This window comes from Eschrichtius robustus, chromosome 4 (assembly GCF_028021215.1).
Source record: "Eschrichtius robustus isolate mEscRob2 chromosome 4, mEscRob2.pri, whole genome shotgun sequence".
NCBI classification, from domain to species: Eukaryota; Metazoa; Chordata; class Mammalia; order Artiodactyla; family Eschrichtiidae; genus Eschrichtius; species Eschrichtius robustus.
The window spans coordinates 15,952,052-15,973,036 of record NC_090827.1 but is presented as its reverse complement, the minus strand read 5'-3'; the positions used below and the strand labels follow the sequence as shown (position 1 = coordinate 15,973,036).

General features: G+C 37.8%; 1 protein-coding gene across 2 annotated transcripts in view; it reads left to right on the top strand.

The window, feature by feature from the left end:
* UNC5C (unc-5 netrin receptor C) overlaps positions 1–20,985 on the top strand; it is a 410,747-nt gene that overhangs the window by 273,994 nt on the left and 115,768 nt on the right. For both annotated transcript variants that reach the window (XM_068542466.1, XM_068542465.1), the window contains exon 4: positions 8,630–8,733. In XM_068542466.1, the coding sequence (XP_068398567.1) occupies positions 8,630–8,733 (104 nt within the window). The remainder of the gene's footprint in view (positions 1–8,629; positions 8,734–20,985) is intronic.

The window sequence follows — 20,985 nt, the reverse complement described above, 5'->3', positions numbered from 1 at the left end:
AAAAGAGCCTTAACTTTTTGGTATATCGGGTTCCTCATCCATAAAGTTGGCATGTTTCTTATTATTTACCCCTAAGACATACCTTAAAAAATATTGTGATGACATATAGTCATTTTTTTTTCTGAAAATAAAGATGCAGTGTGAATAGAAGGGTAGCTTATATGGGTTTTTTTTTTTTTTTCTTCCTCTTCTCTGTAATGGATGTCTTTGGAGTTCTAGCTGTAAAATATTTATTTTTTTAAAAACCCTTTAGCAAAACTATCTGAATACAATATATTTGTCCTATAAATGCCCCAAAGCCAAGAAATAAAGAAGAATGGCTGAAATTGTACTTCCCTTTGCAGGGACTTTGCTTACTCAGAATTTCTGTTTAAATGACCCGGTGCAGTAAGGGATAGCCATGCCTTGGCAAAACTAAAGACATTGCCAGATAATCTTTCTGCTGATTTGCTCAAATTATTTTAACCTCTGTCCCTGCCCATAACTATGATATTATGAAAGTGTCTGTGGTAAATTCATAACATTGGTCAAAAACATTAGTTTTTTAAAAAGTAAAAAGAGGTTGCAAAACAATAATAGGAACAAAATAAAAATCTTTCATCTTCATTCTTTTGTCTTTAAAAAACCCTGTGTCCTAGTAACCAACATTTATGGCATGCTTACCGTATGCCTAATTCTATAAGCCCCTTGTGCATGTTAATTTTTCTGATGCCTCCAACAATCCTTTGGGTAGGATCTGTTATTATCCTTATTTTGCAAATAACGAAACAGAAGCATGGAAACGAAATATTAGATAACTTACCCTAGTCACTTGTTTAGGAAATGGTAAATCTGAGTTTTAAACTTTTCTTTTTACAGTCCAATTCATTGTACAGGTTTGCAGAAATGTGATAGTTCACTTTGCAATCTAACCATAGAGGAAACTTCATGTTTTTGTTGATTGGTTCGTGGGTTTTTGTTTTGTTTTGTTTTGTTTTATCTTTTACAATATTTGAGAAGAAAAAGCAAGTTAAAAAGAAAACTCCTTCCAACATTTTTTATATACTGTGTCCCTTCCTTTTAAAAACGACGTTAGGAGTTGCTGAATATAACATTTTTTTCATGATTTTTTTTTTTTAATTCCAGCAAAGATACTCTATTCCTGGAAAAGAAAACCATGGCAAACTTTTTAGGGTTCTATAGCATTGTCAGGACTTTTTCACTTTTAATAAATGCTCAAAGCTCAGAAGTCTAATCTAGTTTTCCCAAAATATGCTATCCTGGTTGGTTCATGGCAGTTATTTCCTGTTAACAGCCAGATTTGGTGATTTAAGCATAAGTTGTACTCTACTATGATAACATAATTATCCCCTTTTATCATTATTGAAAGAAAGGCACACTTTTTCCCTCTAAGAACACAAGTATTGTTACTATATGTGACCATAGAATTATTTTATTTGCTAGAGGAACACTTTGAAAGTACAATAAAACAGAATTTTAAAAACTAAAAAATGTTTTTACTACCTTTGTTCATTGAGCATGAAAAGAATTAATTGATTACTAGTTTCTGTCAAATATGGGGTCTGTGGCCCACCAAATCTGCATTCCTATATGGCAGCATAGAGCTGAGTAGCAAGTAAAAGGTTAAGTGAATTGGTTTTGTACCCATGTCTCTATTAAAATTTGGAAAACCTAAGACAGCCCAGGTTGGTGCTATGTTTTAAGAAAAGAATAATTCTTGTGCCTAACTTTCTTTCATTTAAGTTACCTGCCTGTCCCCCTAGACACATATGAAATTTCAGTGTCTGTGTTAGACAATGTCAGACATCAACCTGCACAAAAGTAAGTACTGACACTGGGGAAACACCAACAGAGACTCACTGTCTTAAGAGCCACAGTGTAGAAGCAGGTCTTCTTGATTCTCACGGCCTCCCAGGCCCCTCTCTCCCTCTGCCTACAGAGTCTAGCACAGTGCCGTGCATATCATGGGTGTTCCATAAATAATCAGTCAATCAATCGGTAGTTCTCAGATTTTAGTGCTGTGTGTAAAACACACTTGGGGGCCAATAAAAACTGTGGATTCCTGGAGCCAAATCTGATTATGAAATCTGCATTTTTTTCAAGCACAGCATGGTAATCCCTAAGTTTTTCTTTGTGACACATCACTTTCAATCATTAGTCTTCCACGCTCGTAATTACTTTGTCTCACTTGTTTATGATTATTTTGACTAACAATGATAATGCCTAATGTTTGTACAGCATGCTAAAATTCACTAATACTGGGGGGGAAATGGTGTGGGGATTACTATCTTTTGAGTGCATATTATATTTAAGGCATGATGCTAGAGTTTTATAGGTGCTTCTTCCTATAAAACCCTGTAAAATAGTTACTATTATCATACCCATTTCTTAGCTGAAGAAACTAAAGTAAGAAGAGGTTAAGCAGTGTGCTCAAGGTCACACAGCTAGTCAAGGGGTAAAGTCAGAACCAGAACCCAAGTTTGTCTGTGCTGAAGATCTTGCTCTTGGCTGCAATGTTATCTTGCTTTGCAGGGGCTTTCAGACCTCTTTCACAGTGACCTATAATAAAAAATATGTTTATATCATGATCCACTAAATAAACGTATACCCATCTCTTCATACCTACAAATACACAGAGGTGTGTGTGTGTACGTACATATAAACATACATAATAATACTGTGTATGATCACTTGACATTTTCTATTTATTCCATTTCATATTTTTAATGCTGGTTTTTAATCCCCTAAATTGAATTCATAATCCTCTAAGGGGTCATGACACACAGTTTGAAAAACTCAACAATAAACCTTAAATTCCATAAGAATAGTAAGGAATATTACATCCTATAGTTTATAGACCAAATGGCCCAAGTGTGTAAGCGAATGACATGTTGAAATTTACTCAGATGAGTAATCATCTTTCAGGCCAGAACTCTTTGACTAATAGTAATAGAAATAGTTGTAATGATTTATTACATGTGTTTTGTGCTTCATAATCTTCCAAAACCTTTTCAGATTCAATATCTCTTTTAATATTCACAAAACTCTATGAGATCTAACATTCACAAAACCCTATCAGATTTAAAACAAAAAGCAACCAACCTTAATAAGGTAATACGATGTCATTTATATCTTATTACTCAATGGAATTTAGGGACTTTAATTTCCATTAGAATAATCTATTGAAGTATACCCATCAGCGAACTCTTAACTTCATAATATCCGTTTATCACATTGTCAAGATTTTGTCTTTTAAAAAATATTTTATTCTAATAAATCTTTCCGCATAATGAAGTAGCATTGCTAAGGGAATAAACATTTTTAACAAATGTAAGTTATTTTTTTTTTACCTTGGAGTGAGAACCTGTTTATTTTCTTTTTCAAAGACAATAGTATCAGCAACCTGCCTGCTTAGACACCTTAGGGAGATCTTTTGCTGGTATTTTCTCCTGGTTTCCTTCCCGAATCAGCAGGGCTCACAGGGCCTTGGTAGTATGACCTGTTATAGTCAAAGCTCCCAGCTTTCCAGCCTCAACCTTCCCATTGTAGGCCACTTTCACCCTTTTCAGATGGTGTCAGGCAAAGATGCTCGAGGGAAGTCACTGTGGAGGAGACTTGATTTTGGGCCCCTTTCATAAATATGCGCTTTGGTGTGACAGGCTTTCTTGCATGCTATTTTGGGTAGGCATTTCCTTCCCATCTCTCCATGGAGAGAGAAAATTAGTTTTGTCAAAGTAATTCTCAATGCATTCATAATCATCAAAGCTTTAATATCCATCTGCTTTTGTGATGTATATTATATTGCTCCCTTGGATTTGTACAAAGAATTTTCTGATATTTTTAATATGGAATCTTCTGGAACCCATCCATCATCCCATTTTTCTAACTCTTACCCATACCTGTATATTGAAGTGTACAAAAGTTGCATGAAGATTGTCCTAAGAGGAAAATATATAAGCTGTTCTTTTCAAAGATGCCTCATCTCCTAGATTATTGAAAAATAATTTCTTCTATTATTTCTCTTTGATAATTGGTATAAATCCTTAAAGATCTTATCTTATTTCACAAAGGATAGGCTGTTTTCCCCTAAAATGCATATTTAAAATGTTAGTCTGCTCAGGCATAGGCCCTTATGACAAAAGAGACCTTCAAAAGCATTCCGTCACTTACTTTCATTTTACAGATGAGGAAGGTGAGGCCACAGAGTCTTCAAACTCCCAGGTAGCCTTCTTTTCTGCCCACCACATTGTCAAAAAGCAGAGTCCATGTTTGTAGAATGCCATGAAATTGGTGGGTTTCGCATCATAAATATTTGTAACCACAGTATTATTATTGTGCAAAAAAATTCATTGACAGCATCAAAATTCTACCATAGAAAACGAGATGCCGTGTACACCCACACATGTGTGTGTTCTAAAAGGCTTTCTTTGATTACTGTGTAAATGGTAAATAGAAATCCATATAGTTTCAGGTCTGATTCTACATCTGCTAATTGGATTTCTCTGTGTGGATTTAGTAAGCCAATATTCATGTTCTTAAGTAAACATCTCTCTGAATGCATGCATATGACAAGGCTGATTTTTCTTCTAATTGATGGAGTCAATGACTAAATCAGAGGTAAGCCAAGTTTACTTTGCAAAAGTAATCTAGGTTATAATGAAAGGACTTTATACTTATTTTAGTAGCAGCCTTAGAACTAATGGAAGAAAAACAGAAATGTAGAATCCTAAAGGTCTTCCAAGGGCAAAAAATTCATCTTTTTTCCTGACAGGAATGCCCACATTATTCTAAAACATTCTGTTTTACATCTAATTCCTAGCTGACAAGTGTCCGTTTTTCATGCTTATCCATTCGTCACCCTCGTGTTCTCTCTGCCTGCAAGTCATCCAGCCTGCCTTCTATCACATCTCTCCAAATGCTAAAGGATATGCTTAAAATGCTACTCACCCCCTTACAGAGTACCCTGGAGGCATATGAAAGGAGCAACTGCCATGCTGGAGAGCACAATATATTCTGTGCTCTTTACACAACCTGAAAGCTAGAAAAGAGGTTTGGGGCAGGAATTAAAAGGATTTTTCAGGAAGAAGTACTACCTTGTGGGGGGTTAAATGTGAATCATTTTAGAAATTAGATAAAATTTACATAGAGTTTAAAATTAAATAACATTAAAACAACAGAATTATATGGTATTCAGTGATGGTTCAGTTAAACCTGTCTTTGGAAGTACATGACTCTGATGTGTGCTCACCATTCTCAATTAGGAAATGAGGATTCTCAAAAGGTGTGCCTTCATATGGCAGGAATTTGAAAACTGTGCCCAAAACTATACCATATCCTAAGAAGAATTATAGCCTGCTACATTCGAACCCATCATCCCTTAATGGTGCTGCTGACTTCCGTCACCATAAAATCTTGCAAAAGAGTAGGAGTTCTCCTGATGGTCATTTTCCCAATTCCTGTGCACCCTCAACTCAGCTGGGCTTCTACTCCCACTTCACTCCTAAATTCCCCAAACTTCTTCTCCTTCTGAGTCCTTTGCTGCATTTGTCCTGTTGGCCTCCCAACTTCTTAAAACTTTATTCTCCTCTTGGCTTCTCTGACACTTGTCTCTTGGTTTTTCTCCGACGTCTTTGTTCACACCATATCATTTTTGCAGGCAGGTTTTCCCCTTGAATGTTGGTGTCCTCTTTTTTTTTTTTTTTTCCTGCCCTGGTAGTGTCATCTATTTCTAGTGCTTCAGCTGTCTCCTAGACAATGAAGCACAGATCTTTTACCAGGCCTTCTCTTCCAAACTCTAGACTAGTGGTTCTCTACTTGAGGTGATTTTTCATGTCAGGAGACATTTGGCATCATCTGGAGGCGTTTGTTTTGTCATGGCTTGGAAGGGTGCTACTGGTATCTGCTGGGTAGAGTCCAAGGATACTGCTAAGCAACTTACTGTGCACGGGGCAACCTCACAACAGAATTATCCAGTCCCAAATGTCAGTCGTGCTGAGGTTGAGAAACCATGATATGGAGCTACTGAACTTTTCCACTTGAATAGCCTACCGCTGCACCAAACTGAACATGTACCAAAATACATTTGCTATCTTTCTCACCACTTTCCTGCCCCATTTGGTATTATTTCATCTAATGCTGGTATCAACTTAACAACTGCAGTAGCTAAGAATATAGTATTATCTTTTCCTCTTGTCACTCTCCAAATACCTACGTCTTCCTCAACATATGATCTATTTATTACTAGAATCTGCTTTCTCCCCTTCCTGTCTACTGTCACTAGCTGAGATCAGGACCCCGTCATCCCTCCTGATCTATTCAAATGGGTTCCTAACTACCTTCTGCTTCTTCACCACCACCTCAATCACACCGAGGGCAATATGACAGCCTATCTCCCTCCTCTGCTTAAAAGCCTTTGAGGGTTTGCCATGCCTTAGCATGGCAGGAAGGCTTTTCATAAATAGATCTCAGCTTACCGTTCTAGTCTTGATTCTGAATCTTACATATCTTCATCCTAAGTACCTAATAAAGTGTCTACCTTAAGGAGATAATTTACAAATGTTAAAGGAATTTGTTTTGACTATTTGGATATATATGTGCCTCACTCTTTCTAATTCTCAATCTTTATTTTGTGATATGCTGGTTAGTTTAACTGAGAGTCAATATGTTATTTGATTTGAGAACTAATTCCAGTCTTTAGGTCTTCACCCTACCCTGCATCAGGTGGGAGTGTTTTAGAATCATTTTTCACCAACAAGATCTACCCTGTTAAGAACATTTTATCCCATTAAAGTTGTTCACTGCTGCTATTGCTCTTATTAATATTTGGTGTTTTGCCAAAATTTCATCTTAATGCAGATTAAAAACAAAGAGACGCTACTATATGAGAAAAGAAAGAGTAGAAGAAGTTTTAATGTTTCTGTTGAAAGGACACAAATCAACCAAAAGAGATGTGAAGGGATGTGTGGGATGATAGAAAAATATGTATCAAATCAGCAGGTTCTAACGCAGCATCAATTATTTTGCTGTGAGGCTTTGAGTAATTTGAGAAATGTGTTTCTCATATGTAAAATAAGGACCTGGTTTAGGTAACTTCCAAGTTCTAATAACTCTGTGGATTTTAAGTGTTCATTCCTGCAACATACTCAATTTCTTGATAACCAAATTAGAAATGCCCTTCTGACAGAAATTCTGTCACCATTTGTAGAGTCTCTTGTCTTACTTCAGACCCACATAGATCCAGTAATCTTTTCACAACCCCTAAGCTCTTGAAGGTTTTCTCCTGCCAAGAAATTCAACCAAAAGGCAAGTATATGACAATGAATTTTCTTCTCACTGCATTTTCCAAGTGGTGCTTTCTAATAGCTCCTTGAAAGACATTAAAGGCACACCTCCAGAGTCTTCAGATTTCCACTCATTAGTTCAGTAGGCTGAAATGGTGCTTTTAGGTTCTGAAGTCATTGCTGGGGACATGGGATGAAAGGAAAGAGGCATTAACTTTTTACTAAAATCAACTGGGTAAAATTCCAATAACTTTTAATGGGAAGGAGCTGAAGAGTACATGTATGAAATAATTTTTTTGCTTTGCTTTAAAAAAAAGATGCTCCTTCGAAGCTCTGTGACTGACTCATGTACTTTTTAGCTTTGGTGTTTAAAATGACAAACTGGTTTCTAACATTTTCGTGTCCATCAATAGCAGTTCTTAAAATTGTACTGCCTATTGCTGTAGCAACTATAACTATATAAATCAGGGGTCCCCAACCCCTGGTCCGTGGCCTGTTAGGAACCAGGCCGCAGAGCCGGAGGTGGGCAGCGAGTGAGCAAAGCTTCATCCACGGTTCCCCATTGCTGGCATTACCGCCTGAACCGTCCCTCCCCTGCCAACCCTCCCCCGCCAACCCTCCCCCGACCCTGGTCCGTAGAAAAACTGCCTTCCACGAAACCGGTCCCTGGTGCCAAAAAGGTTGGGGACCGCTGATATAAATACATAATTAGATACTTGGTATACTTGAGCAGAAATGACTGTTTAATCTTCTAATTGCAGAATGGTCACATTATTACACATTGAGATATTTCTAGACTCATCCCAATAATTACTCTTTTCCCTGTCTTGTGTTTGAGACACCTCAAGAAGCTGTAGTCATTCTTTCAGGACTCCAGCATTCTGTTTTTCACTCTGAACAGAAACTTGCTTTTGAGATATTTATCAAAAGATCTCAGAGTTATTACAACTTCAATAGTATCTATTGGGAAGAAAGAAAAAATAAGAATATACCTCTGGGACTTCATGAATAAGCATCATGACAATGGGATTCTCTTGATTAAAAATGTGATCATTATAGTTGATTATTAAGAAATAGTAAGGAAGTGCAACGAATGAGTTTCAGTAATTGTTAGAATGAGGATCTCCAAAGCATTCCAGTGAAGATTAAAGTAGGAACAGTTAATAGCCTCCAAGTTTCATAATTTCCAGTACACAGAATATAATCACCCACATTATGGTACAGTACTAACATGATTATAAAATACAAAGAAACATCAAATAAGAAGCTGCAGAATGTTTATTATGCTTCCAATAAGTGAATAAATGTTAATTAGTTTTGTCTTATATTTTGTTACTGGTGCTTTCCAGATCTGCGGAAGACATTTGAGCAGGAACCCCTGGGAAAGGAAGTATCCTTGGAACAGGAAGTCTTGCTCCAGTGTCGACCACCAGAAGGGATCCCAGTGGCTGAAGTGAGTAGCAAAAATTCTTCACATTTAGCAATTGGCACTTAAGTTATTCTAACAGAGACCTAGTCCATGGCTAATGGTGCAGTGAATTAGGGTATGGCATGATGAATGGTTGGTAATGAAGTCCTAACTGCTTGCTACTGGCAAAGTAGATTGATTGGGAACTGATTAATGACTTGGAGTCAGTTAGAATGCCCCACTGGACAAAGCCACAGGCAGCTTGGTTTAATCTTGTCATTGTCTTTTAAGAAATCAGAAACACTGTTTTATTTTATCTGGCACTAATCATAGAGAAAGGTGGTAGGACTTAATAATGTGCCATCAATTTTATCATTTTTCTTGATACTATGCAAAAAATGTAAGAAAGGCGTGTGTGTGTGTGTGTGTGTGTGTGTATGTGTGTGTGTGTGAGCCTGTGCACTCCACGTATATATTTCCTGCTCTGTGATATATTTATGGACATACCTAAAAGCCATAGCCACACACCATGAATAAAAACATGTTTGAGGAATGTCAGTTAGTTTCATCCTGTAAGCTTTCCATTAGCTCTTTATTTTCATTTTCTGTTTTTGGTGAAACAAAGCCTATTGATAGTTAATGAAATAGTACAAATCAGATTTATACCATGACTTTTTATTAGCACCAAACAATAAAATGCCCATTTTTCTGTCACAGTCATCCATAGCTCCAATGTATCAATGCAAAGATTCTAAGTGGCACTCTTAATGAAATTTCCTTTTTTCTTTGAAAGAAGAGAGCTGTTTTTTGCCTTGTTCCTGGCATCCCATGGCACTTTCTAGCACTGTATCAGAGACTTTGTATGATTATTGCTGTTTTATCCAGCCACTCCAAACCTTATCTTCCAACACTGACACACAATATGATTTATTGTGATTATAAAGGAGGCAGCTCTTCTCTCTTCAATATTTCCTTTCACTTAGGACAATAAGGGCATCTGTCTCCTTAACTGTATTTCTAAAATTCTAATGCAAACCTCCACCATTAAACTACCTTGAAAACCAGAACATATCCTGAGTAACATAGGTATCCATAGACTCTTCTTGACTTGATGTTTCTTAAAGAGAGCAAATCCCTGCAGAGATTTTCAGTGAGGAGATTCTATAATTTCTTCATTTCTTTGGTCTCCTCAGCAAAGTGGTTCACTTTGTCAAGGAGTAAAGATTCAAGAGTGCAAACTAATTGGCTGTGAATTTTATCTGTATCATCACTGGGGAAGAGACCAATTAACACTTGGCAAGCTCAAAAATCATATACCCATTTGACATTCACAGAACTATAATGTGAATTTTTTTTCTTTTTTTTGAAGTCAAGAGAGAGATCAAACACACATGCTTGAGAGCAGGCTGATAAACTCCTGTGTTGATTATTTTCAGCACCCTTAGAATCACCAAGGTCAGAAATCTAATGAATACCTTAACGTGACACGTTACAACTGTCATTTGCTCAAGAGGGGCAGATAAATTAAAGAAGAAAGGGATGAAATGTAACGTGGTGAGTTAAGGGATTATAAGATTGTTTTAACTTAATGATGTATATGTTCATCATTTAATATTTTATTTATTTATTTGAGGAATTTAAAAGCATGAAAATAGCATAAAATGGAATATTGATCTTAAAAGGAAACCAGCAGGTAAAACTCTCATGTTTTACTATAAACAAAATCAGTCCTTAAGACATCAGGCCATGCTGACAAGGATTTATGCTTCTTTTGTATGCAAGGCAAATGAATCTGAAAAACTCAGTAAACGCTCAACAAATACATAGTTGACTGATTCAATTTATCTTTGTTTAATAAGTATCCATCTAGCATCATTGAATAAGTAGTCAAGTTCATTCTTTGCAGAATATCAGGAGACAATAATTTCCTTCCCATAAAAGTCAGTAGGTTTCCAAAGAGCTCTACTAATCTTAAGTTACAGAAGCATCACCTTTGGTGCACATAATGGCACAGGCATATCTGAGGTAATAAATAACATTTAATTTTCTCCCCTATTTTGGCTTTAATTTCTGCTACAGAACGTTAAACTAATTTCCTCTACAGAACTCTAGGTTTAAACTCAAGTGTCCCCATTTTTAAGTCTTGGACTTTAGGCAAGGTATTTCAGCTCTCGGTATCTAAGTTTCCTCAATTAAATTACAAAACGGAGGTGATAATGGATGGTGTCTCTCCAGAATGTAGCCGAAGGTTAAATGAGATATATGCAAATCACTTAGACCATGTGGAAGCACTCAATAGCATTATCAGTGCTATTAGTGTATCACCTGTTGATTCACAGAAGACTCAGTTCGACCTCTTGAGTTCGGAGCAGTTACTGAGTACAGTGCGGCTGTGTTGGGCGCTGTGGGGTGTGCAGAGATGAAGCTTCTGCCCTACGAAGAATCACAGAGATGCCCTCCTGTGTCTTCTAGCCATTTACTTTGGTCAGAGTCCATAAATGCTACAAATGAAGATAACGTTTGAGCTTTAAAACAAGGACATTCCCTTATTTATGTAACATATTTACTTTACAGATGACTTGTTAACGTGAATATCTACAGCAAGTCCTGATGTGCTGCTGTCCTTACTCTGGTTTTTCAAGTTGTCCGTTTAGTCATAATGGACCCAAGACATTGGACGGACCAGACTTCATATTTTCTCCCAAAGAGGAAATTTGGGCTGGGGCTACTGTTGGTAGTTCTCCTTTTTCCAAGCCAAAGGAAAGAGAGGGACAAAGAAAGTGTCATAGGAGGAAGAGGCCAACCCAGGATTCCTTATATGCTCTCTCTCCAGGTGGTAGCAGTTTTGACTAAGAACTCCTCTCAGTACTCATTGGTTAAGAAAAAAAATATGTCAGTTATTAAGTAGCAGATGCAGAACTATTCAGTATCTGACATCTGGTATGAATGAACCAGTATAACTGCCTGAACATCAGCCCCTAGGTACCCTGATTTTTTACAGCTCCAACTATTATCTGTGTTGAAATGTATCTGTTTACTACTGTCCTACCTGATTAGACTGGGATGAAATAAGGAACAAAACGGGATTTTTGTTCATGTTTCTCTCTAACACCAGCAGACTGTAGGTTGCATAGTAGATTCTCTAAGTATATTTAACTAAATGAAATAAAGAGTTCCTGTTGGATGTGACACAGAGGCTGCACCTCAGGAAATGGAACTTCTCAGAGAAAGGATGTTTGTCACCTCTGAAGACGCATACTGAGAGAATTCAGTGAGGGTGGAGTAAGGGAATCTATCAGTCTAGGGCTTCTGACCCACTAGATGGGAATAAAAGGCCATTGAGAGTTACTTTAGTTCAAGGACTGTAGGACAGGTTAATAATAATTATACTCAAATTAAAAGTAGACTAGGTGAAAGAAAGAATAACAAATCCCAGAAATACTCTAAAATGGTATTGCTCAGTATTTTTAATACCTCTTTTGCTAGGATCAAGCCAAAAATATAATGCTTTTCTCCCATGTCTGGGGAGGCATTTGCCTGCCTTTTGGCAGAAACCCGCCATCTCCCCAAAGAAGCCAGAAAATTAATATGCCCATGCACGGGTGCTGGGTTGCTCCAGTGGCATAACAGCAGCACTCTATGAAATGAATCCCTCTTTGCTCATTTTAGTTTCTGCCTGGAAAATGTTGCTGTCATATGGTGAGCCAGAAATGTACTCAGAGATGCTTTATTTCATCAGATTATCTCTTTTGGAGAGTACTGGTATCAGAACATCAGTGGATACAAGATTTGTTGGCATGGCAGAAGGAGCAAAGCTGAATTTTTCACTAAAACAAACCTGTGATTTGTTTCACCTTAAACAAGGGGATAATTGCTCCTCTAATTATAATCGAACTATTTCTCATAGGAGTCTAATTGGAGGAACAGGGCACAATGTTCAACATATTGACCCAGTTGTGCTTAAAAACCGTCATCTTACTTATCCACATTTGCATCTCTAATTAGCAAGTGGGAAAATATGGGGTGAAGTGCAAAAGAATAGATTATTTTGCTGAGTTTAGTCTTGCTAAACAGGAAAGAGATTTTTTAAAAGCAGCATCAGCTTTATCAGGGGAAAAAGCTGCTGGCAGCTGGAGGCCTCACCAAATGTACAGCATCAGGTAGCTCTCCATCTAATTGATTATTAATATGGCCAATGAACATTTTGTTTCATGAGAGGAGTGCATGTTTTGCTGCCCTTCCCTCATAGTTGGAACTTCGTGTCGACGCATTTCCATGCAGGTGCATTTTCTCCCAAGCTGTGCTTTATATTCCTTGCAGACAAAAAAGGTTTAGAGAGAAAAGAAGAGTTTGAATACTAATTTGGAGGGAGACATTGCTTTCAGTGCCCAGTGATATCTGCTGGAATTTTCTCCTAGCATGTGTGTAGCAACAAGAAGGGGTTTTGCTTATGAGATGAGTATCAGCCTTACAAATAGGTCTGCCACAAGTATCAGGTTCCCTGACTGGTAGTCAGCTTGCAAGCTTTGCATTGGTCCAGTCAATATTTGCCAACGTCATCTCTTTATTTTGGTCACTTGATATGTTTTTCTGCCAGTGTAAATAATATGTCTCTAATAGTTATGCACAGAGAGCACCACAGCACAGATAACTTTGTGAACCAAGTTAAAAATTATAATAAAATTAAACACAGGAATAAATAATAAACCTCTGATTTATAATAGATTTGTGGCTTGACTTCTGCATATACGCAGTGGTTCCTTTCAGCCTACAGTACAAAATCCCGTTTTTATTTTTAATCACTAATTCATTTATTCAAGGAATATTAATTGTCCACTCACCATGTGCTGGATACTCTTCTAGTTAAAGGAGATACTTGTCAAGTCAAAGTCCCTAAAGGGTAACAAAACCATAAACAAGAATAGAAATAAAAGAGCAAGATATTGTCAGATAATTGCAAGTTAAAGGAAGTTAAGACAAGGTCATATCTGAGAGGTTGACGGTTGTTGGGGACCAGGAGTCACTTTAAAGTTCAAGGAGAATCTATCTGAAGAAATAACATTTGAGCTGAGATCTGAATGACAGGAAAGAGCCAGACTTGAAAAGATCTGGGTCAGGAGGCTCCAGGTAGGGGAGCAGAATACCTCAGGATGTGGTTATGGTTTAAAAAGGAGGCCAGTGTCTCTGAGACACAGTGAGCCATCAGGAGGGCAGGAAGCCCTTCAGTCAAAGGGTTAGGATGAGCTTGGGGACTAACATGTGGTAATGGTAAGGGATTTGGAATTGTTTCTGAATATATGCAGAGTCATTGGAGATTTTAAGTAAGGAATTGTCATGACCTGATATATATTTATTTCAAAAATGATTCTTGCTGCTCTAGGGAGTATAGATTTTAGAAGTGTAAAAATGGAAACAGAGACACCATTTAGGAGATCTTGCCTTACTTCAAGTAAGAGAAGATAGTTGATGGTCTTAGGGTAGAAGTAGAAGAGAGAAAGGTGGAGAAATAAAGGATATATTTTAATTCCTGTGGGAACAGAAAGTTCTGAACTTGGATTTTAAATCTGATTTTATTAAATGAATAAAATCTGGAAAATATTTGGTCCTTCAGAAGAAAGTGGAATCTTCCATGCTAACGGTCAGCAAACCCAGTAGAGTGAGCTTTTCTTAGATGCCCTAAAATCAGTGGTCAGTACACTTAAACTGTTTTCAAATGCATTCTCTCTCAGTGATGCTTCAGCAACAGGCAGTGACCTAGCCCGAGTACATAATCGCAGGGCAGGAGGGTCTTTTATTTCCACAGCCTTCATTTCATGAAAAAAAAGTTTTTTTCTTGGGTAAGTTCTTTGCTTTGAAATTTCTTTTAATGATTCTTCATATGCCTAGAGGCACTATTTATTGTAAACTGATTGTGGATGAAAAATGACAGTCATAGCAAAAAGAGCAAAAAGCCAGTGTTTTTTAAAGGTGGTCAGACTCAGCAAGAGTCCCAACACCCTTAATTGCTAAATATGAGGAAATGCTGAGAGTTACTTAACCTGAAAGGCAAGTTTATAGTAAAGACTGGTTAGGAACTATCTCAGGACTAATCAATTTATAGTGCTTTTGCCCTGGAAAATTTAGCATTTTAAGGACATTTCAGTGCCATTTTGCTCCCTTGTAAGATATTATCAGATAGAGTCATTCTACTTTGGGCTCTTTTGGTGGTTGTCACTATTAATTCACTTATCAACGTGCTTTCATCTCCTCATAGTTGAATTTAAGGCTTTAGAAATGTTATGTTTTCAGATTTCAATACAAGTTCACCTCTACAGCGTGGTCTGCACGCATTCAACTCTCAAAAGCAATGAGCCGGGACATATGTGCAATTAAGGAGGTGTTTCCCCAGCAGGAAAACAACATCCCTTTCTTAGCAAATTCCTTCCCTTTGCAGAGGTTGCAACAACTGAGCAAAATGTCACTCCAGTTTCTGTTAGGTTACTAACCACGTCCCTATGCCAGACTCGCAGTGAACCAATCCCTGAGACGCTGAGGTTCGCAGCTGAGAAGAGTTTGCTCCCAAGGCAGCCAACTAACAAGATGGAGAACAAGTCTTAGTTCCGCCTCCCCGAGGTCAGGGGGGTTGGGATACTTATGGGATAACCGAGGCGGTCTTAGGCTGGGGAAAGCTGATTGGAGGTGGGAAAAGGCGAGGAAGTGGGTGTACTGCGCAGGCGCATCTCCGTGCGCCGCTGCTGCCTGTTCGCAGTGGCGGCGCCCAGCGTGAGCGGAGGGTACGTTTCCAGGCTTCTGAAGTTAACAGGCCACTCATCGCCTAAAAAACGGGCCTCAGGCCCAGCTTTAGGGTCAGGGGTCCCAAGCAGCCTTAGCCGCTCGCACTGGGCCGGAGCTGACTTCAGGTTCCTGTGGAACAGCTGGACCGAGTGGAAGCTGGGGAGGTATGTGATTAAAGAGGCGAAAAAAGAAAGAAATACTAAAACGGGCTTAATCAGTGAAGGAGTTTACAAGCAAAGGGGTTTGGACAAGCTGTTGCCGTATCTGCGGTTCTGTAAGATAAGCTCAAGAATTTCTATTCGTTATCAGCTTCTGTTAAGTCTGTGGGACATGGTTTCATTTCTACTTGCTTTTTTTTTTTTTTTTTTTTTAATCCTTTGGCTATTTTGGGGGGCTGGGGTACAGTTGTCTAAAGATGTAATTTCAACTTGCTTGAAGTCCAATTCTTTTTACAGTATAAAAATACAAGTACTTTCACAAAGCTACTGAAAGGCACAAAGTATATTGGACAGTGGTCAACGCCGAAGTGAATGAGTGTCTTACTGCTGTTGCCAATCTGAGAAGCAAATAGCTGCATAAACAAAGTAGCCTTCTATTCTTGACAAGAGGCAACATCTAGAACAGTGTCTCCACAGTGGACCTGGGGTCGGGGAGAGTTTCTTTGTACACTTTTTTTTTTTTTTAACGGCGTTTTGATTCTTGTCTTTTAAGATACTTTTTACCCACAACTTTAATGGGTGAATAACATTCATTTGCATTCTATAATGAAGACTTTCTTGGTTGGTCATATGAGACACCTGTTGTCAGTGTGAGACACCAGCAGAAAATAATTCTGTGATTTCGAACTCTGAAGCAATGGAGCTAAATCCTACCTGGTGAAAGTCTACAGAAGGCTTATTAGCTAGAGGTATCGTCTGGCATTGTGAAGGCTTTACTATTCAAGGTGCGATGCGTACATTATCTGTACTGACTTGACCTGGGAGCTTCTTAGAAAGGCAGAATCTCAAGCCCCATCCAGGGCACTTAATCAGAGTCTGCATTTCAGCAAAATTATCAGAACCAGTCTGCAATACGGTGTTCAAACTAGGATGCACATTGGGATCACCTGGGAATCATTAGAAAATACTGATGCTTATAGCCCACGCTAAAGATACTGATTTAATAGGTATTTTATGCAGCCTGGGTTATCACTATTTTTAATAGGTTTTTAATAGCTCCGCAGGTGATTCTAAAATTCAACAGTTTGAGAAACACCGGTCTAAAGGGCAAGGTTAAAACAAACGAATACAGGAAAAGCTTCAAACTTGTGACTTCTAAACCATCCACTAAAACTTGGCCAACTCCCAGCTTCTAGCTAGTGCTTCTTCTAGAATCTTGGCTTGGCTGAGTGTGCATTTGATAATTGCCCCATAATTGCTTTTCACATTTATTTGATAGATGTACCTGCATACAACAATTCTAGGCTGAATCTCCATTCTCTTAGGTGTACACGTGCTTCTCAACTCTGTTGTGTCATTTTCAACCTCAGTGTTGGGACTTGAGGCACTCCAGTTTGAGTTTAGCAGAGTAACCTTTCTGATTGACGTGGGTTTTTCTAGCTAATGCTTGCTGGACTCACTTTTCATATTGGGTGGCATGTGGCAATTTCCCTTTGTTAATTAGAACAAATGTGCCAATTATGTTAATGTTTCTCCAGATACCAATCAGTTAATAATTAGATGCAACACATCTGTCTTTCACAGGGGAGTAGAATAGAAAACTACAGGGTGCTTTGCTCTTTATTATTGACATATATGATTAGATTCCTTAGCCAATCCCATGGTTAACAAGTTCATGTATCAAAAGGGCAAAGGGTGACAATAGCTACTTGGGGGTCTGAGCACCTCTCCTTGTTAGCAATTTCCTGAGGGAAGTATGACTATCTCTAAAGGATCTCTGCAAAGAATTTAAGTGGTCTGTCTTTCCTTTTTTTTTTTTTTTAAATAAATTTACATGTCCTCATCAGTAAAATGCAGGTTTGTCATTTACCCTGAACTACAGAAAGAAACAAATTCTTAAGAAGTAATTACAACTCTCAAAAAGAATTCAGCTTAATTGATGTGAAAGATCACACTGAAAGAAATCACAAAATTTAGCCTATAGGATTATATCAAAGGTATTGTAAACATGTGTAAATCACCATTGGAGTTATAATTTGTTACAGTTTCTGCTTATATGTCTCCCTGTGTCTTAACTTTGGAGCTTTCTGATTAATGGAAAAAAATTGATTTTGCTTCTTTTGTTTTATTGGTATTTGCGGTTCATACTTGGCAGGGGTTTAGAGAGAAGTAGTTGTAGCCAAATTATTTCATAATGTGAGTAAAGCCTCTACCCTGTGTTGACTCTGGCAGTGTGGAGAAGAGACTTATGAAACCAACACATTAGCCTTCTTGAAGGTAGTCAAAATGTATCCTAACCACTTTTCAGATAAAGCTTTTTGTTTGGTTTAGAATTTAAAGTATATGCACTCTAGCAAATATGGTTTACATTCCTAATGTTTGATAATATTAAGCTATATACTTTTGTCATCTAAAAGTAAAACATTATCATTGTTTTTATAATGTCTGTATTTTTGTGGTTCCAAATATATTGTCAGTATTGTTCTTTTATAAACAGTTGGCCAGAAAAGAAGAATGAATTTCAGATTATAAATTCTTTTTTCTTACTGTGACACTTAAAACAAAGGAACAACTGGGCAGACATTTAATATATTTGGAAATAGTTGTGCTTGCTAATACTAGTGCCAGACATTTCTAGAAAGCCCCTAATACATGAATCATCCTGTGATATGTTCCTTTTGCCCAGGGGGTTGGAAGGGATGAGGCAACAAGGAAGTGGATGTGGTTGTGGATTTATTTTTATTACATCATGCTGCCCCAAATATTTGTCTTTTATTTTATTTTATTATTATTATTTTTTATAATTTATTTGTGGCTGTGTTGGGTCTTCGTTTCTGTGCGAGGGCTTTCTCTAGTTGTGGCAAGCGGGGGCCACTCCTCATCGCGGTGCGCGGGCCTCTCACCGTCGCGGCCTCTCTTGTTGCGGAGCACAGGCTCCAGACGCGCAGGCTCAGTAGTTGTGGCTCACGGGCCTGGTTGCTCCGCGGCATGTGGGATCTTCCCAGACCAGGGCTCGAACCCGTGTCCCCTGCATTGGCAGGTGGATTCTCAACCACTGCGCCACCAGGGAAGCCCTTGTCTTTTATTTTTTAATAGTAAAACATGAACAGAGTTAGGTTTTAAACAATTTTAGTAGTAAGCCATGAAATAAATTACTGGATATAAGTAATTTTTGGAAAATAATGGTCTTGTGTAAATGGGTCCCCCACTTTATATACTCTTAACATTGGAAGTTTTGGAATCTATTTTAGGTAGCCTAGTTTTATGATGTTTAATCAGAAAGAGAGGAGAAAAGTGAATAAAGGTGAGAAAGTGAGTGTAGGAAGTCAAGATTAAATGTGGGGATTATTTACCCCATCTGGAATGTTAATCCACTTTTCTCTGTGTTTGCTGATGTTATAAATCAAAAATTAAATTTAAAACGAAAAATAAAGTATTCAGGGAAAAGATAATAGAACTTTTGAAACATGAATGTTGTTGAATGCTCAAGGAGCTGCTCAGAAGAGATTATGCAAGCCTGAGCCATTGAAAAATGATCTCCATGTTTTTCTGCAAAACTTCTCTTCCCCTGACAGCCCTTATATAGCCAATAGTTCTGAATTTTATAAAATATCAGTAACAGTAAAACTGTAAAACCATGCATGTAAGAGCCATAAAAAAAGTTGATCCTTAAATCACACCACACGCAGGGTGGGATGGCAGTTTTACACACCTTTTCTGGGAACACACAATATGGGGTCAGTATACTCTAGTCCTAAAACTTATAATGAAATTGGGACTCACTCATCTTCATTAATAAAATCATATTGGGCACAACATTGTAAATCAACTATACTCCAATAAAAATTAAAAAAAAATCGTATTGGGGATTTCAGAAGTCTGTGCCAGGTTGAAGGCGGCACTAGGACTGAAAGACCTAACTGTTGGAGGGATTTCTAAACAGTTTATCCTCTTACTGTCCTTACAATATAAGAGCTGGGAAGCAGTCCTCTTATAGGATGGCTAGAAATATGACATCTCTTCTGGTACATAACACTAGGAGGGATTGAGCTTGTAAATAAGGAGAAACTTTCCTCACCAGGAGAGTTTTATGAATGAAGTCTCATAAACCCACACCAATAGTCCTATGTAGTGGAAAATTGAAAGATTTCTCCCAGTTTTCTTTTTTCCCCCTGATTGGTATTATGAATATAGAGGTATATACTTCTTAATAAAGACTGAGGAACACTGAATCATCAACATTTAAAATACATTTCATGCAGATGTAGTTCTGTTTGGGATAAACTTAGGGAAGAGGCGATTAAATTAAATTTTTTGACTGTCTCCTAATTCTAAGTGCTTTACCTTCCATATTTCATTAAATCCTCCTACAACCCTGGGAGGGATGGTCTCTCCCTTTGCACAGGTGAGGATTGTGATTCTAGGAACTTAGAGCCTACAAGGCTGCAGACTCAGCAAGTGGGGGAGCCAGAATACAGAGCCAAGTCTAGCCAACTCCAAAGCCCATGTTTTTCCCTGCAACAAAAAATGTTTTATTGACTGTATGTTTTTGAAATTTAGTTCATTAAAATGACACAAATTGTGTGTAGCCTTATTTGATCAGTTTTCATAAATTAAATCATATAATATCCAAAGATATCTTTTGGGAAAAGTTCTTTATTTTAAAAGTGTTATATCATCTCATCGACTTTCCAAAAGTGGAGTACTCACATTTATTTGAGTTGTTACTATTTACACACACTTCTTAAAATAATTAGAATTTTACAGTGTAAAAGAGAAATTAAACTCAACTTCAGGTCCGTTAATGAAGAATATCTCAGTGATTTTTAAACATATTTGATATTCAAGAATTTTTCCAAAATATTTTTCTAAAATGAAATTAATTGGTATGTACTATAGGTTCACAGGTCACTTTTTTTTTTTTTTTTTTTTTTTGTCTATCATAGTACTGCTCTTAGTTTTGTGATAAATAGTACTAAGAAAAAATAGTACTTTTTTAAAAAAATAAATTTATTTATTTATTTATTTTTGGCTGTGTTGGGTCTTCATTTCTGTGCAAGGGCTTTCTCCAGCTGTGGCAAGCGGGGGCCACTCTTCATCGTGGTGCGCAGGCCTCTCACTGTCGCGGCCTCTCCCGTTGTGGAGCACAGGCTCCAGACACGCAGGCTCCGTAGTTGTGGCTCACGGGCTTAGTTGCTCCGCGGCATGTGGGATCCTCCCAGACCAGGGCTCGAACCCGTGTCCCCTGCATTGGCAGGCAGATTCTCAACCACTGCGCCACCAGGGAAGCCCCAAATAGTACTTCTTAGTACATAGAAGTCATCTGAATATTTCAGCTTCTAGAAATCAAAATATATATATATAG